We start from the raw sequence: 24,812 nt of genomic DNA, 5'->3' as shown, positions 1-24,812 counted from the left end.
TAACAAGAATACAGCACAACTTATACAATCGCGATAATGAAACGTGACCATAAACGTATTCTAAAGGGTTTTCGACATAAATGCTGTAATTCAAAGCAAAATTGCATTAAGGCGCTAATGATTGTGAATTCTGAGTGGCATCAGCTTTCTACAAGAATAGGTGGTACAAAATATTTTTGTTTATATATTTTAATTTGCTTGTATCAAAATTTGTCCCAAAACTTTTTTGCGTAAGAAAATCTAGACATTGCCCATTGTAAGAAATGCACCGTACCTTCGGGATGGTATAACCTCTGAACTTGATGTCTTCAGTGACGGCATGGGAAAGAGCAGTTGGCACCAGGTCAAAAACTCGCTGTGCTTCATGGATGACAGCGTTGGTATATGCCAGCTGGGGCTTGTCCATGATCTCAGGGGATCGCAGGGACTTGGTCACCTCATCTATCTCCTGCTGAACTTTAGCTGTAAGACAAAGATCAGATTATTATTACCGGTGGTTATTTTAGGGCACCATCCAGAGTGCTGTATAAACGAAAAGGGATTACAGACATATAATACAATTAAAAAGCACACACAACTACAAAAAACATAAATGGGCTGGTACATGGGGAACAGGACCTTAAAATCTGTAGGGTACTAGAAAAGGACACCGAAGAAGGAGGAAGGGGTAATGTTGTTATAAGCTGTAATGAGGTGATACTGGAGTCATTGCAGGCTGCAGACCTTTACTGAAGAGATAAGTTTTGAAGGTTCCAAATGTTGAAGACAATGAGATGTATTTGGGCACTGTATTCCAGAGAACGAAAGAAACTCAGGGGAAATCTTGGAGGTAATTGGATGAGGAACATAGGAGAGAGGAGGAGGTCTTGTGAAGAGCGGAGCTTATGACTAGCCCAGGGGGATGGGGACCCTTTGCCTGGACTTTGGGGATGTCACGGTGGTCGGCTTCCGGGCCCATACCCTGGGGTCAGCTTTTAAAAAGGGGATTATTTGTTAATTTTATGAAAGTTCGTGACGCCACCTGTGGTTTCCGGTGAGAATCACCAGCGCTGCAGCAGTCCACTGAGGCCGGTGATAAGGCAGCTCGATGGTATAGCTCCCCACAGGTGGAGCTAGGCCTCAGGGCAGTGTACGGAGAGGGGGATGCAGGACAGGCGAGACCCAGCTGAGTCAGAGCAAGAGCGGAGACGGACACGGTAGTCATTTCAGTACCTTTTACTGGTGATAGTTCAGGCACATCCCAGAGCACTGTAGGGTGAAGGGAGCATATCAGGATCGTCCCCAATGAGCGGGTGTAGGGCCTCCTGTTTCTTGCCTCTGCGTAGTAAGTTTCTGACCTGCCTGAAGCTAGGCCTAACTTTATCTCTGTCCTGCACCGGCTGACGTAGTGGTAGGGCCTTCTGTTGGAGTGCACGCTCAAAATGCAGCAACGGGGATAATAGAAACAACTACACAAAAGTAGATATAGATACCAGCAGGTGTAGTTCTATAGAAACTTAAAACTTAACGTTTAATACCATTAGATAAAATATATGCCAAATGCAAGGACCTAAAAACACACAGTTTGACTGCCTGTGGTATATAATAACCAAGAGAACTTCCATATATTGTTACTTCCAGAGATATAAATATATGTCATATAAGCATATTACATCTCTAACACAAACCAGGGAAGGAATGGCAAATAGGAAAAAAGATAATGAAGCCCACAGTACACTATATCAACTTATTGTACCCCAATATGTGGGAACATGAAGGCATTCACCCTGAGATATGGGAACATGAAAACACTCGCCCCATCAATGGTGACCATTTAACTCTGCTATATAGAAATGGAACATCCTCACCAATTTTGATGACTGTCCATGCTCTCGGATCTCAGAGGGGGCTCCATATGATGGTGGTGAACCGAAATTCATAAGGTCACCAAACCAAATACCGCTCCCCAGATGCCGCTCCCGACGCGTTTCTTAGCCTTAGCTATTCATCAGGGGAAAGAAGAAAGAGGACATGCGGTATGCACGCTGCCCAAAGTCGCGCAGCTCATTCACCAGACAGCGCTACTTCATGCTCTATTAGATCCTCTTTTGAATCCTAATCGCGCTCTGTTCATAATCGTGTCACTTCCGGTTCCGGTCACCTGACATCCGGTATGTGGAACGCAGATGCCGGCCGTGACACGCAAACGTCACTTCCGGTATGCGCGTCATAGACAAGGAAACATCGCACATAACGGAGCGATAGCTAGGGGACACGCAGGATCACCAGCCGGCATCCTGCTTTGGATGTCACCATAAAAGGAGTCTCATCCATGAATATCCCAAGCCATGGAAAGTGTCCAGAACATATAATAACTGGCACTTATCCTGGCAACATACCATATGTACCGCGGTATATATAAAACACGCGTTCATTTTACCCCAGTGGTTAGAAGGCTGGAAATGCTTCATAGGTCCAGAATCGCACAGTGAAGCTACGGCCCAACCCCAGGAGCGCACTTTAAGCCCAAAATAGTAATGAAAGAAAAATGACAAAAACAGAAACAGAAAAAAATATATAAACAGAAAAAAATATAAAAAAGGAGGGAGAGGGGTATGAAGGGATATGAGGGAACAATGGAGAGGGACCGCACCTCATAGATTTGGAGAGTTAGAGGAATGTATGTAGGGAGCCAGGGGACCTATAAACATCCCTATTCAGCACCTGAAAAAATATATCCCTACCTGACAGTGGAGGTTGGCACCCTATAAACCTGCGCAAATGGCGCCCCCACTCCTCGACGGCTGTCCCTACACTCCTCTCCCTAATTCACCCTATATCTATAGGAACGGCCTGTAGGACAGCTGCTCGTTGAGGCCGTAGGGAGCCGTTGTCCGCATTCTGAAGATCCACTTCGTCTCTCTTTGCAGTATCAGTTTGTCCCAGTCGCCCCCTCTTGGTGGGGCCGTAACTTTGTCAATTCCCATATAGCGTATTATATCCCTACTGTTCGGATGTACGTTATTCACGTGTTTTGCCAGGGGGGTATCTCTTTTCAGGGCGATATCTCTTTGGTGCTCTCCTATTCTTCTTCTCAATTCTCTCTTTGTCTTCCCTATATATTCCATTCCGCAGACACATTTAGCCATATAGATAATTCCCTTCGATCTACAATTAATGAAATGTTTGACAACAAATGTTTTTCCGGTGACATTACTTATGAAGTCTTTCCCTTGCGTAATAACTTTGCATGATACGCATCCACTACATCTAAAACAGCCAGTTATGGAGCTTTTCAGCTTTTTGTTCCCCATATGGCCCATATAGTGACTATGGACCAATCTGTCCCTAAGGGATCTGCCCTTTTTATATGTAATCATAGGTCTTGAGTCAACCATGTTACCAATATCCTCGTCCATTAATAGAATCGGCCAATGTTTTTGTAATATCCTACGGACTGTATACGACTGATTAGTGAAAGTAGTGATGAGTCTGCAGAAGGTGTTGTCCTTATCCACATTTGGGGATGAGTGTAAAAAGGAGGAGCGGTCCCTGGCCAGAGTCCCCCCATAGGCCTCAGCTATCACCTTCTTTGGGTAACCCCTCTCATGAAATCTCTGACAGAGATCGGTGGCCTGGGCTCTAAAAGTGGCATCGTCCGAGCAGTTCCTCCGGACCCTCATGAATTGCCCCTTCGGTATGCCCCTCTTAAGTGGGGCTGGATGGTTACTCTCCCACCTGAGGAGGGAATTCGAGGCAGTTTTTTTCCTATATGTACTGGTCTCTATCTCCCCATCCTTTCCTATCCGTATCAAGATGTCCAGAAAGGGCAACTCCTGGGGGCCAAACTCAAAAGTGAAGTGTAAGTTAAGGTCATTGTGATTAAGCCTTTCTACAAGGTTTCCAAAGGATGTTTTGTCCCCATTCCACAGAACTAGGACGTCGTCGATATATCGAACCCATAGCAAAATGTTTTCACCACCTTCAATAGGGATGTCTCCAAAAACCACGGTTTCCTCCCACCAACCCAGGTATAAATTGGCATACGATGGGGCACAAGGGCTCCCCATCGCAGTACCCCTGAGCTGGTGGAAGTACTTCCCACCAAAAAGAAATACATTTTTGGTCAGGCAAAACTGAAGGGCCTTCATCACAAAGTGATTGTGTCGCTCAAATTGTTTGCCTCTCCCCATAAGGAAAAAACGTATCGCCTCCAGACCCCTATCATGGGGAATTGAGGAGTATAATGACTCCACATCAATGCTAGCCAAAGTCACGTCTTTGTCAACTGTCATACCTTCTAGTTTTCGAAGCAGGTCATTGGTGTCACCGACAAATGAGTTCAAGCTTATAACAAAGGGTTTAAGTACCTTCTCCAAATATATTCCCAAATTTTGCGTTAAGTTATTAATTCCCGATATTATGGGTCGTCCTTTCAGTGGATTCAAGCCCTTATGTACCTTTGGGAGACTATAGAAGGTAGACATAACTGGATGGATTGGACAAATAAAATCTCTCTCCTGTTTACTTAGGGTACCATCCCTCATGGCCCCATTTGCCAGTTCCTCCAACTCTTGGGAGAATCTTTTCGTGGGATCCGCCTTTAATGTGCTGTAGCACTCCTTAACGTTGAGTATAGCACTGCACATCAGGTAGTACTCACTGGTATCCATGATCACCACGTTACCCCCTTTATCTGAAGGTTTTATGGTGATATGTTCATCATTTTCTAGTGACCTCAATGCCTGCATCTCGCAACGAGTGAAATTGTGTCTAAAGCGTCTGGAATCATTTTCCAGGTCCCTCAAATCTTTAGTCACCATGTTCAAAAATACATCAATAGGGCTCAGATCACTCTGTGGAGGTGGCATTTTGGTGCTTTTCAGTTTCAAATTGGTGAATGGGCCATTCCCCTCAAGGTTAGGATCCACATCACCGAGGTGAAAAAGGGTTCTAATATCAGGTAAAAGTTCTTCACGAACCCCCAGATCCGCGCATGCCTCTCTAATAGGAGCCCAAGATACCCAGATACAGATATTTCGTCTACTGACACTGACTTTTCAGAGTCAGAGGTCAGACCCAAATCATATCGTGGTAGACAGAGGGGAAGAGGTGGCGGTAGGACTCGTGGCAGAAACATTAGTAATAGGAGATCCCCCTCTGGGCTTTTTTTAGAGGAGGGTTATCCATTACGCAATCGCCTCAATCTGAGTACCCCCACACCGACATTATGAATCCCCAAATCATAAACTTATCATCGAGAAGCCTCACCTCTGTAGAACTGGAGGTTTTGAATAGGGGTCTGACTTTTGTACCGACAACAGACTACAATTCTTTTGAGATTATAAAAGACGTAAATTTATTTGTGCGCAAGTTGAAGTGGCGCAAGCACTATATTAAGATTGATAAACAGGCATGCGCGGATCTGGGGGTTCGTGAAGAACTTTTACCTGATATTAGAACCCTTTTTCACCTCGGTGATGTGGATCCTAACCTTGAGGGGAATGGCCCATTCACCAATTTGAAACTGAAAAGCACCAAAATGCCACCTCCACAGAGTGATCTGAGCCCTATTGATGTATTTTTGAACATGGTGACTAAAGATTTGAGGGACCTGGAAAATGATTCCAGACGCTTTAGACACAATTTCACTCGTTGCGAGATGCAGGCATTGAGGTCACTAGAAAATGATGAACATATCACCATAAAACCTTCAGATAAAGGGGGTAACGTGGTGATCATGGATACCAGTGAGTACTACCTGATGTGCAGTGCTATACTCAACGTTAAGGAGTGCTACAGCACATTAAAGGCGGATCCCACGAAAAGATTCTCCCAAGAGTTGGAGGAACTGGCAAATGGGGCCATGAGGGATGGTACCCTAAGTAAACAGGAGAGAGATTTTATTTGTCCAATCCATCCAGTTATGTCTACCTTCTATAGTCTCCCAAAGGTACATAAGGGCTTGAATCCACTGAAAGGACGACCCATAATATCGGGAATTAATAACTTAACGCAAAATTTGGGAATATATTTGGAGAAGGTACTTAAACCCTTTGTTATAAGCTTGAACTCATTTGTCGGTGACACCAATGACCTGCTTCGAAAACTAGAAGGTATGACAGTTGACAAAGACGTGACTTTGGCTAGCATTGATGTGGAGTCATTATACTCCTCAATTCCCCATGATAGGGGTCTGGAGGCGATACGTTTTTTCCTTATGGGGAGAGGCAAACAATTTGAGCGACACAATCACTTTGTGATGAAGGCCCTTCAGTTTTGCCTGACCAAAAATGTATTTCTTTTTGGTGGGAAGTACTTCCACCAGCTCAGGGGTACTGCGATGGGGAGCCCTTGTGCCCCATCGTATGCCAATTTATACCTGGGTTGGTGGGAGGAAACCGTGGTTTTTGGAGACATCCCTATTGAAGGTGGTGAAAACATTTTGCTATGGGTTCGATATATCGACGACGTCCTAGTTCTGTGGAATGGGGACAAAACATCCTTTGGAAACCTTGTAGAAAGGCTTAATCACAATGACCTTAACTTACACTTCACTTTTGAGTTTGGCCCCCAGGAGTTGCCCTTTCTGGACATCTTGATACGGATAGGAAAGGATGGGGAGATAGAGACCAGTACATATAGGAAAAAAACTGCCTCGAATTCCCTCCTCAGGTGGGAGAGTAACCATCCAGCCCCACTTAAGAGGGGCATACCGAAGGGGCAATTCATGAGGGTCCGGAGGAACTGCTCGGACGATGCCACTTTTAGAGCCCAGGCCACCGATCTCTGTCAGAGATTTCATGAGAGGGGTTACCCAAAGAAGGTGATAGCTGAGGCCTATGGGGGGACTCTGGCCAGGGACCGCTCCTCCTTTTTACACTCATCCCCAAATGTGGATAAGGACAACACCTTCTGCAGACTCATCACTACTTTCACTAATCAGTCGTATACAGTCCGTAGGATATTACAAAAACATTGGCCGATTCTATTAATGGACGAGGATATTGGTAACATGGTTGACTCAAGACCTATGATTACATATAAAAAGGGCAGATCCCTTAGGGACAGATTGGTCCATAGTCACTATATGGGCCATATGGGGAACAAAAAGCTGAAAAGCTCCATAACTGGCTGTTTTAGATGTAGTGGATGCGTATCATGCAAAGTTATTACGCAAGGGAAAGACTTCATAAGTAATGTCACCGGAAAAACATTTGTTGTCAAACATTTCATTAATTGTAGATCGAAGGGAATTATCTATATGGCTAAATGTGTCTGCGGAATGGAATATATAGGGAAGACAAAGAGAGAATTGAGAAGAAGAATAGGAGAGCACCAAAGAGATATCGCCCTGAAAAGAGATACCCCCCTGGCAAAACACGTGAATAACGTACATCCGAACAGTAGGGATATAATACGCTATATGGGAATTGACAAAGTTACGGCCCCACCAAGAGGGGGCGACTGGGACAAACTGATACTGCAAAGAGAGACGAAGTGGATCTTCAGAATGCGGACAACGGCTCCCTACGGCCTCAACGAGCAGCTGTCCTACAGGCCGTTCCTATAGATATAGGGTGAATTAGGGAGAGGAGTGTAGGGACAGCCGTCGAGGAGTGGGGGCGCCATTTGCGCAGGTTTATAGGGTGCCAACCTCCACTGTCAGGTAGGGATATATTTTTTCAGGTGCTGAATAGGGATGTTTATAGGTCCCCTGGCTCCCTACATACATTCCTCTAACTCTCCAAATCTATGAGGTGCGGTCCCTCTCCATTGTTCCCTCATATCCCTTCATACCCCTCTCCCTCCTTTTTTATATTTTTTTCTGTTTATATATTTTTTTCTGTTTCTGTTTTTGTCATTTTTCTTTCATTACTATTTTGGGCTTAAAGTGCGCTCCTGGGGTTGGGCCGTAGCTTCACTGTGCGATTCTGGACCTATGAAGCATTTCCAGCCTTCTAACCACTGGGGTAAAATGAACGCGTGTTTTATATATACCGCGGTACATATGGTATGTTGCCAGGATAAGTGCCAGTTATTATATGTTCTGGACACTTTCCATGGCTTGGGATATTCATGGATGAGACTCCTTTTATGGTGACATCCAAAGCAGGATGCCGGCTGGTGATCCTGCGTGTCCCCTAGCTATCGCTCCGTTATGTGCGATGTTTCCTTGTCTATGACGCGCATACCGGAAGTGACGTTTGCGTGTCACGGCCGGCATCTGCGTTCCACATACCGGATGTCAGGTGACCGGAACCGGAAGTGACACGATTATGAACAGAGCGCGATTAGGATTCAAAAGAGGATCTAATAGAGCATGAAGTAGCGCTGTCTGGTGAATGAGCTGCGCGACTTTGGGCAGCGTGCATACCGCATGTCCTCTTTCTTCTTTCCCCTGATGAATAGCTAAGGCTAAGAAACGCGTCGGGAGCGGCATCTGGGGAGCGGTATTTGGTTTGGTGACCTTATGAATTTCGGTTCACCACCATCATATGGAGCCCCCTCTGAGATCCGAGAGCATGGACAGTCATCAAAATTGGTGAGGATGTTCCATTTCTATATAGCAGAGTTAAATGGTCACCATTGATGGGGCGAGTGTTTTCATGTTCCCATATCTCAGGGTGAATGCCTTCATGTTCCCACATATTGGGGTACAATAAGTTGATATAGTGTACTGTGGGCTTCATTATCTTTTTTCCTATTTGCTATTCCTTCCCTGGTTTGTGTTAGAGATGTAATATGCTTATATGACATATATTTATATCTCTGGAAGTAACAATATATGGAAGTTCTCTTGGTTATTATATACCACAGGCAGTCAAACTGTGTGTTTTTAGGTCCTTGCATTTGGCATATATTTTATCTAATGGTATTAAACGTGGAGTGCACGCTCCCAGCTTACGGGGCCTATGTGTCTCCTGGCTCTGTTACGTATCAGCTCTCTGGTGAAACTGGGACCTGTAGTTCTCCAGGGATTCCGGTTATGCTTTACTGGGTCGTAGAGATCCCGGTAAGCTCGGAGCCGGTGTCCGGTATATGTTTCGGGGTGAGCTGGGTAAGCTCCTCTGCCCCCACTGCTACTCACTTTCCACTCGCCTTCGGCCACGCTTGGGCCCTCACTAGGCTACTCACACTAACGGCAGCTTGCCGCTCTTCACCGATCTTATGGCGCCGGCACACCTTAAGCTCTAACTGAGCTCCTGAGTCTAGACTGGGCTTACCTCTGCAGACAGACTTCTGCAGGAACCAAACTGAGAACTATGTCCCTCTCTGGCTGTGAGCAGGAACTCTGTTCTGGCTAGACTGAACTGCCTAGCTCCACCTTCCCTATTTATATCCCTAACGGGCTCCCTCTGCTGGTCTGAGGTGGAAGGTGGAGATGTGTGAATGTTTATATGGGCCTCTTGTGGAGGATTCCATCAACACACCCTTCTAGGATCTGTGGTACCAAGCACAGCTGGGCGCCACATGCCCACCTAGCAAAGCTCAGCACTCCCGGGCTGAAGTGCATTTTAAAACAACAATAGTAAACATTAACAATGCAATAACTCTTCCCTTTATGGGAGGCACATTCTTAAACGTTGCATATAACATAAACAGGTACAAAGCATCCTCAGAATTTAAGTCTCTTATGGTGAGGTTCCCAGACAGGATGTCCATCTCACAGGGTAGAGTACTTGGTGGTTTGAGGGACCTGTCCCAAACTCTCAACGTTGGCCCTGTTGTGGCTGCAGGGCATGAAGATCCCGAGTTGGACCTCCAGTAGAGCCACTCCAGACAGGTTTTACTTCTGAGGTCACCTAAAAGGGGCACTCCAGGGAGCGCAATTATATACAATAAATAGTTTTTGGGCTGCACACAGTCCTCAGCCGCGGAGTTCTTAGATAAATAAGGAAGTCATTAGGCAAAGTGTCCATATAACTTGAACTGTTCAGTAATAAAGCAAAGCACAAAATAATATACATATGCATGAAAACACACAATCTAATTCAATTTAATTCAATGCTATACAATACCCCAGGGGAAACTATCTACATTTGTGAGAGTTTAGCTATCTTACTGATTATACCTGACAGGGGGTTGACCTTTAGTACTACGCGTTGATCTGCGTGGTACTGGAATGCGTGAGGCACTAATAGGTGCTCTACCTCCCAATGTGTCAGTACTAGGTGTGGAGGGGCTACTAGGCTGCATTGATCTCTCTACTGGACTGACAAGTTCACCATTGGCTGGGCCTTCTTGCTCTTCTCCTACCAGGGATCCTTCGTCCGGGGATTCTTCTTGAGCTGGCTCCTCTTCAGCACTTACAGGCTCTTCTTGCTTTGGGTAGAAGGTGATTACTAGTGTTGAGCCACCCCCGTAGTGTTCGAGTTTGGTTCGGTTCGTCGAACAATTCATTGAACTGTTCGTCAAACACCTTCGAACACCGTTAAAACCAATGGCAGGCAAACAAAAACACATAGAAACACATAGAAAACACCTTCAAAGGTGTCCAAAAGCTGACAAACTGCTCAGAAGACACAACTAACACATGGAAAAGTGACAAGTACATATAGTCATGCGAAAAGAAAAGAGGTGGAGGAGTAAAAGGAGGGGGAGACACAGATATAGGCATGTCATGCCCTTCTAAAATCCAAAAAGTGAGAAGCCGACACGGCCAGTCCGTTCCTGCCCGTGCCACCTCCGTGTCGCCGAGTTTGTGTCAGAGCCGCGGTGGACCCTGACGGCCAGCCCCCCTTTCCCAATACTGGTGCCTGTCCGCTGGTGGGTCGAGCGAGCCCCCCTGTGGTGGAGGCAGCTCTATGCTTTTTAATTTAAATTGTCTCTCTAATTTGAATGAATACACTTTAAATCCTTTTACAAGGATCTATTGGAGGGCAAGTCTCATGCCAGCAGCCGCATAATTCCAGCTCCAGTAGCGTCCACTAAAGCTGCTGCAGTTAAAAAGCTTTTATAAGGATCGAGCTCGGCGGTCCACCGCAAGGCGTCCTACCGCCAGTCCCAGCCCCTATGCCTTGGGGAGCCTCCTGATGCTCTTCACTGAGTGTCCCGGGGTCCCGAAGCATTTCCTTTGAAAGAATGAAGTGTCCAAACTACTGGTGGTGTAGCTTGCTTAACAGCTGGGATAATCCGCTGACTAGCAGACACTGCTACTAGGCACAAAGTATTTCCTGGGCTAGATGCAGTTAAAAATTTGTAATTAGATACTCTCGTTGGATGCTGAGAAAGCATTCCATAGAGTCTCCTGGCACGCCATATATTATTCTCTTAAAAAGCTTGGGGTAGGGGTCTAGGGGACCCTTTTATAGCCAAAATCACGGCCCTGTATCGCAATACGTCACCTAGGCTGAAGATAAATGGAACTGTAGCACCCCGAGGGCTCGGTTGCTACAGAGGTATTGCACCTCACCCAGAGGTGTGATATCTCACTCTCAGGTAAGGATGAAGTGTGGATCAGGACCCCGACACCTGCATGCATTACACCACATTGCCGTGGGGCAGGGCGACCAATATGCCCCTGAGATGGGCACGACAGTCCCTGTCCCTGTCTGGAGTGGGGGGAGGAAACACTGAGGAAGGGGAACCCTGTAGTGCAGGAGCAGGGAGGAAGCAGTTCCTGGGTGCATTGAGAAGGGAGTATAAAAGGTGGGCACCATCTTATTTCAGTGCAGAGAAGTCTGAGCAGAAGTGACAGGGAGCAGGGGCTCTGCATGTGCTCTGCTCCGGAGGCGGGCCTAGTAACAGAGGCCCAGGCCTGGAAGAGGGAGAAGGAAGGAAGTGGAGCAGAGAAGGCTCCAGGAACAAGGAATGAAGGGATCCCATGGGTGCGGACGGGCGAGTCGCCATTGCACGCCCGAATCCACCTGCGTGGAGGGGTCAGGCCAAAGGGGGAGACCGGTCCCCAAAACTAGTGGAGGCTGGAAATGACCCTCAGCTAGAAACCGGAGGCTGTGACATTTTATGTGGCGCAGCCCCTCGCTACACCCGCTAGGAAGGCACCACATAGGGTCAGGGAAACTGGCGCCAAGTTTACCAAGAGGAGGCCCAAGGCAGCCGGACAGAAGCGTTGGTAAGAAAGGCCAGACAAAGGACACACAAAGGGGGTCCTGTGAAGTGCTCCAAAGTTATCTGGGAGTTGTCTGAGCCCCTCACCTGGTGAGCACAGTACGACATGAGCAGCCGTTACCTGCAGAAGTGGTCTGGATAATAAGAACTGTGAGTAAAGGCCCTGGACTGCATCACTGACTCTGTGTCATTACTGCTGCTGCCCTGCACCATCACCCCCATCCTCCGCATACACTGCCTGATGCTATACTCCTCCTGTGGGGAGTTATACTACGCTCTGCTGCACCCACAACACCAGCCTCAGCGGTCTGCCCTGCAGCGGCGGTTCACCCTGACCGCAATCCACGGGTGGCGTAGTCGGACATTTAAACATCAAAACCACATAAATAGTACTGCCACTGGTCTGACCACCCTGAGCCACGGAACCGGGTCGCCGCCACGGAGACTACAACCACCAGCATCCACCAAAAAGGGTCCTGCTCCGGGTGTCCCAAGGCCCAGGGTGCGCGTCAGAACATTTTCATCACCTTTCATAATCACCAATGGGACAAGGCAGGGATGTCCTCTGTCCCCTCTCTTATACATCCTAACGACGGAGCACCTGCTCTCATCAATTCGCCATAACCCCAATATTAGGTGAATTGAGGTGGGAGGCAACGAGTACAAGTGCTCTCTATTTGCTGATGATGTCCTAGTATATATCACTCAATCACATATATCCATCCCTGCTGTTATAGCTGGAATAGATCACTTTGTTACATGGTCAAATTTTAAAATCAATGCAGCGAAGTCTGAGGCCTTCGATGTCTCCCTCCCCAAATCCATACAGGATTCCATCCAGTCCAACTTTCCCTTTGCCTGGCCCTCACAGGGTATCAAATACTTAGGAATTCGTATTCATAGAGACCTCTCCCGTCTATGTTATCTTAATTTTGGGCCCTTTATTGAACAACTCCATACAGACCACGGTTGGCAAGTTAGAACTGTAAGATTCACTGCGTGAACCACTGGTGTTTTGTGGAAAAGCACATGTACACTGTGTTCCAAATTATTATGCAAAAAGTGTTTAGGAGTGATAAGGGAAGAATGTGTTTGTTTGTCAGTTAAACTCATTGATGGTGATGTGTGTCAGGGCTCTTTATATCACTGTAAGCAATTGCAGACACCTGTGCTAATTAGTTTGGCAGGTGTGTCCAATGAAAGACAAGACTACTTAAGAAGGCTGTCCCACAATATTAAGCAGCCTACATTTTCTGCCAAAATGGGAAAGAAAAAGGATGTGTCGGCTGCTGAGAAGCAACAAATTGTGGAGTGTTTAGGTCAAGGCATGACTACAATCAACATTGCCAAGACACTTCATCCTGATCATCGCACAATCAAGAAGTATGTAGCTGATTCACAGTACACACGTGTGCGTGCTGATAAGGGCAAATTGAGGACTCTTTCCTACAGGTAATTACGTCAGGTTAAAACAGCAGCGGCAAAAAAGCCTTGTCATAGCAGCAGACAAGTTTTTGAAGCTGCTGGTGCCTCCAACGTCCCCCGAACAACAAGATGCAGGGTCCTTCAGAGGTTTGCAGCTGTGCGTAAGCCATCCTGTCGACCTCCTCTATCCACTGCACACAAGCAGAAACGGCTCTAGTGGGCCAAACAATAAATGAAGACTGACTTCAAAACTGTTTTGTTCACGGATGAGTGCCGTGCAACGCTTGATGGTCCAGATGGATGGAGTGGAGGATGGCTGGTTGATGGACACCCCACGCAAACACGGCTACAGCGCCAACAAGGAGGAGGTGGAGTAATGTTTTGGGCTGGAATCATGGGGAGAGAGATTGTTGGCCCCTTTAGGATCCCTGAAGGGGTAAAGATGAACTCCATAATGTATGTGGAGTTTCTCAAACAGCACTTCCTGCCATGGTTCAAGAAGAAGAACCGTGTATTCCACAGCAAGATCATTTTCATGCATGATAATGCACCGTCTCATGCTGCACATAACACATCTGCATCTCTGGCTGATATGGGCATAAAAGAGGACAAACTTAGGGTGTGACCCCCATGCTCCCCTTACCTCAACCCCATTCAGAACCTCTGGAGCATCATCAAAAGGAGTGTCTATGATGGCGGGAGGCAGTTCACATCTAAGCAACAGCTCTGGGAGGGTATTCTGTCCTCATGCAAAACAATTGAAGCAGAAACCATCCAAAACCTGACAAATTCAATGGACGAGAGAGTTCCGAAGCTCCTTTCGAACAAGGGGTTCTATGTGCAAATGTAACATCACCTAGAATAAAGTTTTGAGTTGAAAACTGTTTGATTTCAGTTTCTAATAACCTGCTAATGCTTATAATTTCAAAAATGACCATTTTTTTGTTCTTTATTAAAATGAAAAGGTTGATCGAAGAGTGTGGGGGATCTAAGAGTGTGGCAACCCAGTAGTCAGGATTACTTCAAATTCTGACAATATGAGGGTCATGCTGCAGGTAGTGCAGCAAGAAGGCACTCATGTGTCTTGCGCATCTAGGAGCCCCAAAATTATTTTCCGGGCTAGATGCAGCTAAAAATTTTTATTAATTTTAAATCTGGTGGAGCTTAGTATAGATGGCCTAATAGAATCAGTACTGCACACTGCTACAAAGCCCAAATTATTTTCCAGCCAAGATACAGATAAACATGATTAGTAATTTGAAAGCTTAAAACGGTTGGTGAGGTGATTTTAACCAATCATCAAGCTTTTACTCTCCCCAGGATGACACAGGGGTAGAAAAGTCATTTCGGATCCATGATTTGTTCATCTTTATGAACGTGAGTCTGTCTACATTATCAGTGGAGAGCCGCGTGCGCTTATCTGTCAGCACACCACCAGCAGCGCTGAACACACGTTCATACAGAACGCTGGCTGCGGGGCATGACAAGATCTCCAAGGCGTAAGTGGCGAGCTCCGGCCATTTATCTAGATTGGAAGCCCAAAAAGAGCAAGGGTCCAGTGACACAGTCACGGCTTCAATGTTTACTTGGAGATACTCCTTTACCATCGTCTCTAGGCGTTGACTATGTGTCAGACTTCTTGTCTCCTGTGGCCTTGCAAAGGATGGGCTAAAAAAGTGGTGAAATGATTCCGCAAAATTGATGTTACCAGCAGATACTGTGGTTCTGTTACGGTTTGAGTGCTGAACACTTGACGGTCCCACGGATGGCAAGTTGGAACTGTGAGATTCACTACGTGCACCACTGGTGTTTTGTGGAAAAGCACATGTAAGATTCTGCAACAGTCTCTGCTGATACTCCTGCATGCGTGCATCCCTTTCTATGGCAGGAATAATTTCGGCAAATTTACTTTTGTACCGGGGATCTAACAGTGTGGCAACCCAGTAGTCAGGATTATTTCTAATTCTCACAATTCGAGGGTCATGTTGCAGGTAGTGCAGCAAGAAGGCACTCATGTGTGTTGCGCATCCAGGAGCACCAAGTCCCTGTTGTGTTGGTGGCGAGGTAACAATCATGCTTCCTTCCTCTGTCCTATCCTTCCAACCTCGCACAACAGAAATGTGATCAAGGTCTCCCTCATCTGATGAGTCTTCCATCAGTTCATCCTCCACTTCTTCCTGGGCTCCTGCATCTTCCTCACTAGTTTGGCTGCTACCATGCGCCCTGGTAAAACCATCTCCCCCACCCTCACATGCCTGCCGCCTTGGTGCTGCCGACCGTCTGGACCTTGCAGATGTTAGCCCTTCCGCATACAACTCCTCCTCCTCTACTTCCTCCACCTCCTCTTGTGCCACCACCTGACTCTGAATTCTGTTTAACATGTGCTCCAGCATGTAAATCACCGGAATAGTCATGCTGATAATGGCATCGTCAGCACTAAACATCTTCGTCGCCATTTCATAACTGTGCAGAAGCGTGCATAGGTACCTGATCTGAGACCACTCCTTCAGCGTGATTTGCCCCACATCTGGATCTCGTTGGCCCAGGCTATACGTCAGAACGTATTGCACCAGGGCTTGTCGGTGCTGCCACAGTCGCTGCAACATGTGCAGAGTTGAATTCCACCGGGTAGGCACATCGCATTTTAGCCGGTGAAGTGGCAGGCCCAACGACTTCTGTAGAGATGTAAGTCGCTGAGCTGAGGGATGCGAACAGCGGAAGTGAGCACACAGCGACCGTGCCCTCTGCAAAAGGCCATCTAGTCCGGGATAGTGGGCTAAAAATTGCTGGACAACCAGGTTCAACACGTGAGCCATACAAGGCACGTGTGTGACATTGCCCCGTCGTAGGGCCGCACCCAGGTTTGCAGCATTGTCGCACACGGCCTTCCCTGGTTTCAGGTCCAGTGGAGACAACCATTCATGAAATTGGTTCTCCAGAGCTGACCACAACTCCTCAGCTGTGTGACTCACATTTCCCAGACATTTCAAAGTAAAAACCGCCTGATGACGTTGAGCCCTACTGCCTGCATAGTAAGGAGGTGTGCAGGATCCCTTCTGCGCAGTTAGAAAGCTTGTGGCATAACCAGACAGGCTTTGGGTGCAGGTGGAGGACCAAGAGGAGGTTGAGGAGGCAGAAGCAGTGGAGGAACTTTGAGATAAAGAGGATTGACACACAACTCGTGGGGACGGCAAGACTTGGACAGCAGCCCCTTGTCCTGCTGTCATCATAGTTACCCAGTGTCCAGTCAGTGACATGTAACGCCCCTGTCCATGCCTACTCGTCCAAGTGTCTGTGGTGAAATGCACCCTGTCACACACAGAGTTTCTCAAAGAAGCGGTGATGTTGTGTGCGACATGCTGGTGGAGCGCAGGCACACCTTTCTTTGAGAAGTAGTGCCGACTGGGCATCTGGTACTGGGGCACTGCGACGGACATAAGGTCTCGAAAATCCTCTGTGTCCACCAGGCGGAAAGGTAGCATTTCTGTAGCCAAGAGCTTGCAGATGGTGAAATTCAACCTCTTAGCTTTCTCATGGCTAGGAGGAAATGGTCTTTTACTTGTCCACATCTGAGGGACCGAGGGCTGGCTATTGTGCTTAGACGGGGTTGATAAGGGTGTCCCCGGCAAACTGCCGGTCTGTGAGGAAGATGCAGGCGGACATGTTAGGTTGCCTTGATTCAAAGGTGGTGCTATCGATGTCGGACAGCGCTCAACACCAGCTGGTGTTACCACCTCCAAAGAAAATGATGACCTGCCAATCACGCTGGCTGTTGCGGGTAAAGAGGTGGCAGGTCTGCGCCCCAAAACAGGTGTGACTGCTGTCCCCCCAGTCACAGAGGATGAAGAGGCCGCGGATGCACAAGATATGGCAGACGGTGGTTGGCCCGGCCGGCTAGGCCGCATTATAGCACAGTGAGCTTCCCACTGCAACTTATGCTTCATGTCCATGTGCCGGTTCATGCATGAAGTACTCAAACTATGTATTTTTTGGCCTCTACTTAGCTTTTGCTGACAAATGTTACAGATAACACTAGTTGGGTCATCTTTATCGATCTGAAAAAATGCTCAGGCTATGCAAGGCTTAGCACCCATGTGACCTTAAGAGCCACCACGACTTGTGGTCAGAGGCAGGGTTGTGTTTGAGGATGCAGTTGTTGACGTGCTTCCAGTACTACGTCTCTGTCCAGGAAGGCGCAACCTGACCTCGTCGTCACTAGCATCCTCCTCCACCTCCTCTGCTGACCTCATCTCTTGGCTGACTGTGGGTTGACAGTAAGTGGGATCTCCAACCTCATCATCATCACCCTGTGTGTTATCACACCCGTCGTCCTCAGAGCAAACCTGTTCCTGCCCTGACAAAAAACTCAAGTTGTCGCTCCAATCAGGTATTTGAGTCTCATCATCGTCTTCCTCATTGTCTCCACCAACAGGAGTTACAGTTTAGGAATGAGGGTCTACATTATGGTCAGAACCTTCTGCGTCTGGTCCTGGATCCGACTCATAAAGATTCTGGGCATCAGTGCAGATCATTTCCTCGTGTGGATTCACAGAAGCTCTGGAGCCGACCTCTGATTCCAAGGCTATAGTATGAGTAAACAGCTCTGCAGACTCAACCATCAGTTCTACCCCATACTCAGATGGGCAGCTGGTGACTTGGGAGCTGTGAGGAAGCAAGTGCGATTGGGGTAACATAGTTTGTAATGCCGAATAAAGACTTGCGTCCATCAAGTTCGACCTGTTAGTTCTGTAATTGCTAAAGTTGATCCAGAGGAGGGCAAAAACCCCAAATGATTTGGCCAATCTTCACCTGAGGAAAAATTCCCTCCCGACTCTGAAACCAGCAGTCAGAATAAATCCCTGTATCAACCTACTATTTTATTTTATTTTTAAGTATATGCTGAAATCTGCCTGGTATCTAGAAATGCATCCAGTCCCCGCTTGAACTGGTGTAGTGAATCCGACATTACCGTCTCCTCACTCAGTGAATTCCATATTCTCACTGCTCTTACCGTAAAGAACCCCTTCCTATGCTGGTGCTGAAACCTTTTCTCTTCCAGTCTTAGTGAATGCCGTCTTGTTACCGTAATATCCCTCCTTTTGAACAAATCCCGGGCAAGATCTCTATACTGTCCCCTAACATATTTGTACACATTTATTATGTCCCCCCTCAACCTTCTCTTTTCCAGGCTGAATAGTCCTAGTTTTGCCAACCTCTCTGGGTATTGCAGTCCCTCCATTCCCTTTATTAATTTTGTTGCCCTCCTTTGTACCTTTTCAAGCTCATTTATATCCTTTCTATATATTGGGGCCCATAACTGAGCACAGTATTGCAAGTGTGGTCTGACCAGTGCTTTGTACAGTGGAAGAACAATGTTCTCATCCTTTGCAGCTATACCTCTTCTGATACATCCCATTACCCTGTTTGCCCTTACAGCAGCGGCCTGACTTTGGGCACTCCAATTTAGTTTGCTATCAATCAAGATGCCCAAGTCCTTCTCCATCTCTGAATTCCCCAATGGTTTCCCATTCAGTGAGTACTGGTGACTTCCATTTCTCCTTCCCATATGTATGACCTTACATTTCTCCTCGTTAAACCTCATTTGCCATTTAATGCTCCACCTACCCAGCTTATCCAAATCCCTCTGTAGGTCTGCACTGTCCTCTTTTGTATTAATTGTTTTACATAACTTTGTGTCATCTGCAAATATTGATATTTTACTATTTATCCCGTTGACTATGTCGTTAATAAAGATATTAAATAACATTGGGCCTAGTACAGACCCCTGTGGTACCCCACTAGTGACGCTTACCCAATCTGAGTATATTCCATTTATAACCACCCTCTGCCTTCTATCCTTTAGCCAGTTAGCTACCCACTTGCAGACATTTTCCCCCAGCCCCATCATTCTCATTTTGTATACCAACCTATTATGTGGCACGCTATCGAACGCTTTTGAGAAGTCGAGATACACGACATCCACTGGTTCCCCCTGATCTACTCGAGAGCTAACCTCCTCGTAGAAGTCAATCAGGTTTGTTTGGCAGGAGCGATTCCTCATGAATCCATGTTGGTTCGGGATTAAAAGATTATTAGCATCAAGATGCTCCGTAATCGCCTCATTAATGAAGCCTTCAAAAATTTTGCACACAACGGACGTCAGACTCACCGGCCGATAGTTTCTGGCGTCACTTTTCGCTCCCTTTTTGAATATTGGCACTACATTCGCCTGTCGCCAATCAAGTGGTACAGACCCAGTCTCAACAGAGTCCTTAAATATAAGATATAACGGTCTGTCTATCACATTACTTAGTTCCCTTAGTACCCGTGGGTGTATGCCATCAGGTCCTGGTGATTTGTTTATTTTAATGTTACTGAGGAGTTTCTGTACCTCAACTTGGGTTAGATTTGTCATACTTAGTGGAGGATTAAGTTTGTCACTTCTCATTTCACCTGTTAGTTCGATTTCCTTTGTGAAAGTTGTCGAAAAAAAATTATTTAATAGATTAGCTTTATCCTCATCTTTCTCTATGATTTTGCCTTCCTCACTTATAGTAACATAGTTATTTAGCCATAGTTATTTTGCCACCTCTGAGGACTGGAGTATTTGTGATGTTGAAGCTGAGGTGGAGGAGAGCCCACTTAAAGGAGCACTTGATATCCGTTGAAGCACCTGCTGTTTTTGTGCCTCATCTGGAATTTGTAGCGATTGGCGTGGCCGTAAGAAAGGGATCTTATCGCATTGTCCGCTAAAAGAAGTAGACATTTTAGTTTGGCTGGAAGATGGTCTATCTTCTGCTTTAACACCTACCACACGGACACAACCTTTTTTCCCCTTCCCAACACGCCTATTCCCCTTTCCAACAGCAGCAGGCCTTTTTCCACTCATTTTGGTGGTTAACTAATTCACAACTCTGGAGTTGTTTGCACAAAAAAACAATGGATGGGAACCGAGTAGAGCTGAGTGGCCAAACTGTGGTATTAGGCCAAAAGTATTGCCTGGGTTAGAAGCAGATAAAAATGATATTGAATTTGCAACCTGATGGAGGTCAGTATAGATGGACTAATAGAACAAGTCCAACACACAGCTAGAAGCCCAAATATTTTTTCAGAGCTAGATGCAGAAAAAAATTATATTCAATTTGCAACCTGATGAAGGTCAGTATAGATGGACTAAGAGACCAAGTCCCACACACTGCTAGAAGCCCAAATATTTTTTCAGAGCTAGATGCAGAAAAAAAATATATTTAATTTGCAACCTGATGGAGGTCAGTATAGATGGACTAATAGACCAAGTCCCACACACAGCTAGAAGCCCAAATATTTTTTCAGAGCTAGATGCAGAAAAAAATTATATTCAATTTGCAACCTGATGGAGGTCAGTATAGATGGACTAATAGAACAAGTCCCACACACTGCTAGAAGCCCAAATATTATTTCAGAGCTAGATGCAGATAAAAATCATTTTTAATTTGCAACCTGATGGAGGTCAGTATAGATGGACTAATAGACCAAGTCCCACACACTGCTAGAAGGCCAAATATTTTTTCAGAGCTAGATGCAGAAAAAAATTATATTCAATTTGCAACCTGATGGAGGTCAGTATAGATGGACTAATAGAATGATGCTATGCCCAAAAGATTTTACTTCACTAGGTGCAGTAAAAAAATTGGTATTCTATACACAGGTGGTGTATCTTACAACACAGATAGGCTACTCCACTGACTAACACACTCTGCAATAGGCCAAAAAGGATTAGCTTTGCTAGATTCAGCCAAATGCTGTGAAAAAAACTTGTACAGCACTGGAACAGACCTGCCTGGCAAAAACTGATAGGAACTGATGTAACCTAGTCCTGAAAAGGACTCCAATTACAATTAGTCTTTACTCCCACAATCTATCTATTTAAGAGCACAGACCTGCCTGATAAAAGTCATTGGAAATGCTGTAACCTAGTCCTTAAAAGGACTGCAATCACAACTATTCCCTACTCCCAAGATATCTGTAGATTTGTGCGAAAATTGGCTTGAAATTAACAAGGTATAGCGCACACAGCAACAGCGGTGCCGTCTAACACGCAGCTGCAGCAGTGAGAAAATGGTGGCGACGGGGAAAATGGCTTGGTCTTATAGGGCAAGGACATGTGACATACACTGCCAATGACACATGCCCTTGCTTGTGTGAAAAAAAGCACTTCGCTCCGTGTGTGCGCTGCTGATAGGCTGACAGATTGCACCTCCCCACTGTAAATGCGGGAAAGAGAAAAAAAAATGGAGATCTTCATTGTTCCTGCAGAGATCCATCCCCTGCCCCTCCCCCCACCCCGCTGTACACTCAAACTGCGTATTAACATTAAATTTCATCATTACTGAGAAAAAATCCAGTTATGATTTTGGTGCACGAACAGTTATCGAACATAACCTCGAACAGCCGAATTTTTCTCAAATTGTTCGTGTTCGCCGAACGGCTCGAACACCGCCCAAAACAGCTCGAATTTGAGATTGGCGAACAGTTCGAGTAGAACAACGCTCATCTCTAGTAACGACACGGAGTCAGTGATGCAGTCCAGAGCCTTTACTCACAGTTCATATTATCCAGACCACGTCTGCAGGTAACGGCTGCCCACGTCGTACTGTGCTTACCAGGTGAGGGGCTCAGACAACTCCCAGATAACTTTGGAGCGCTTCACAGGACCCCCTTTGTGTGTCCTTTGTCTGGCCTTTCTTACCAACGCTTCTGTCCGGCTGCCTCGGGCCTCCTCTTGGTAAACTTGGCTCCAGATTCCCTGATCCTATGTGGTGTCTTCCTAGTGGGTGTAGCGAGGGGCTGCGCCACATAAATGTCACAGCCTCCGGTTTCTAGCTGAGGGTCGTTTCCCGCCTCCACTAGTTTCGGGGACCGGTCTCCCCCTTTGACCTGACCCCTCCACGCAGGTGGATTCGGGCGTGCGGTGGCGACTCGCCGGTCCGCACCCCTGGGATCCCTTCGTTCCTCGTTCCTGGAGCCTTCTCCGCTCCTCTTCCTTCCTTCTCCCTCTTCCAGGCCTGGGCCTCTGCTACTAGGCCCGCCTCCAGAGCAGAGCTCATGCAGAGCCCCTGCTCCCTGTCACTTCTGCTCAGACTTCTCTGCACTGAACTAAGATGGCGCCCACCTTTTATACTTCCTTCTCAATGCACCCAGGAACTGCTTCCTCCCTGCTCCTGCACTACAGGGTTCCCCTTCCTCAGTGTTCCCTCCCCCCACTCCAGCCAGGGACAGGGACTGTCGTGCCCATCTCAGAGGCATATTGGTCGCCCTGCCCCACGGCAATGTGGTGTAATGCATGCAGGTGTCGGGGTCCTGATCCACACTCCATGCTTAGCTGAGAGTGAGATATGACACCTCTGGGTGAGGTGCAATACCTCTGTAGCAACCGAGCCCTCGGGGTGCTACAGTTCCATTTATCTTCAGCCTAGGTGACGTATTGCGATACAGGGCTGTGATTTTGGCTATAAAAGGGTCCCCTAGACCCCTACCCCAAGCTTTTTAAGAGAATAATATATGGCGTGCCAGGAGACTCTATGGAATGCTTTCTCAGCATCCAACGAGAGTATCTAATTACAAATTTTTAACTGCATCTAGCCCAGGAAATACTTTGTGCCTAGTAGCAGTGTCTGCTAGTCAGCGGATTATCCCGGCTATTAAACAAGCTACACCACCTGTAGTTTGGACACTTAATTTTTTCAAAGGAAATGCTTTGGGACCCCGGGATACTCAGTGAAGAGCATCGGGGAGGCAGCCCAAGGCAAAGGGGCTGGGACTGGCGGTAGGACGCCTTGCAGTGGACCGCCGAGCACGATCCTTATAAAAGCTTTTAACTGCAGCAGCTTTAGTGGACGCTACTGGAGCTGGAATTACGCGGCTGCTGGCATGAGACTTGCCCTCCAATAGATCCTTGTAAAAGGATTTAAAGTGTAGTCATTCAAATTAGAGAGACAATTTAAATTAAAAAGCTTAGAGCTGCCTCCACCACAGGGGGGCTCACTCGACCCACCAGCGGACAGGCACCAGTATTGGGAGAGGGGGGCTGGCCGTCAGGGTCCACCGCGGCTCTGGCACAAACCCGGCGACACGGAGGTGGCACGGGCAGGAACGGACTTTTAGAAGGGCATGACATGCCTATATCTGTCTCTCCCCCTCCTTTTACTCCTCCACCTCTTTTCTTTTCGCATGACTATATGTACTTTTCACTTTTCCATGTGTTAGTTATGTCTTCTGAGCAGTTTGTCAGCTTTTGGACACCTTTGAAGGTGTTTTCTATGTGTTTCTATGTGTTTTTGTTTGCCTGCCATTGGTTTTAACGGTGTTCGAAGGTGTTCGACGAACAGTTCGACAAACAGTTCGGCGAACACACGGGTGTTCGACGAACCGAACCGAACTCGAACACTACGGGGGTGGCTCAACACTAGTAGGTAACGCTCCCAGTCGCGTCCCTGGGTCTGAACCAGCATTTTTAACATCTGTTTGAGGGTACCGTTGAATCGCTCACACAAACCATTGGTTTGGGGATGATGTGCACTCAATACCAGATGCTGCACCTGCATTTTCTTACATAGGGCTTCCATTAAGCGAGACATGAACTGGGTCCCCTGTTCGGTAAGCATCTCCCTGGGGATGCCTACTCGCGAAAATATGGCCAAGAGGGCGTCCGCCACCTTATCCGCCCTAATTGAGGACAGGGCTACTGCCTCTGGATATCGGGTAGCATAGTCTACCACAGTAAGGATGAAATGTTTTCCAGAACTTGCTGGGTATGGCCAGTGGTCCCACAATGTCCACAGCAATCCTCTGGAAAGGCTCCTCTATCACTGGCAAAGAGATCAGGGGGGCTTTGGGATCCGGCCCTGACTTTTCCACTCTTTGACACATGGTACAGGGGTGATAGTAGTTCACCACAGCCGTCCCCATTTTGGGCCAATAAAAGTGGTTAGACAGCTGGGCCTTGGTTTTGCTGACCCCCAAGTGTCCAGCGAGTGTAATCTCATGGGCGATCCACAACAACTCATCCCTGAATTGGTAGGGGACGACCAGCTGTCTTTCCCTCAGCCACTCCTGTTGGGGTGTATGGGGAACTGTCTCCCGGTACAACCTCCCTTGGTCCCAGAATACCCTCTCCTTATCCAACTCGGAGGTGGGTTTCTCAGCGAGGCTCCTTAACATCTCTAGGCTAGCATCTGAGTGCAGAGCTGCCTGAAACTCCTGGCTGGAGGAAGCCAGTAGTGAGGTTAAGGCCACGTCCTCACTGGGACCCTCTGGGACCGGCTCTGGGTCCATAACTGATTCCGTTATTCCTCTGT

General features: G+C 47.0%; 1 protein-coding gene across 13 annotated transcripts in view; it reads right to left on the bottom strand.

Annotated features, from left to right (window-relative positions):
* Positions 1 to 24,812, bottom strand: part of LOC141266083 (cytochrome P450 2C25-like) — a 464,276-nt gene that overhangs the window by 2,706 nt on the left and 436,758 nt on the right. For all 13 annotated transcript variants that reach the window (XM_073679978.1, XM_073679979.1, XM_073679977.1 and 10 more), the window contains one exon: positions 275 to 462. In XM_073679978.1, coding sequence (XP_073536079.1) covers positions 275 to 462 — 188 coding nt within the window. The remainder of the gene's footprint in view (positions 1 to 274; positions 463 to 24,812) is intronic.

The sequence above is a fragment of the Phyllobates terribilis genome, unplaced genomic scaffold, assembly GCF_046119375.1.
Source record: "Phyllobates terribilis strain yellow unplaced genomic scaffold, ASM4611937v1 Scaffold_4__5_contigs__length_816908805, whole genome shotgun sequence".
Lineage (NCBI taxonomy): Eukaryota > Metazoa > Chordata > Amphibia > Anura > Dendrobatidae > Phyllobates > Phyllobates terribilis.
The sequence above is the reverse complement of the archived record's forward strand: the minus strand, read 5'-3'. Positions and strand labels throughout refer to the sequence as shown.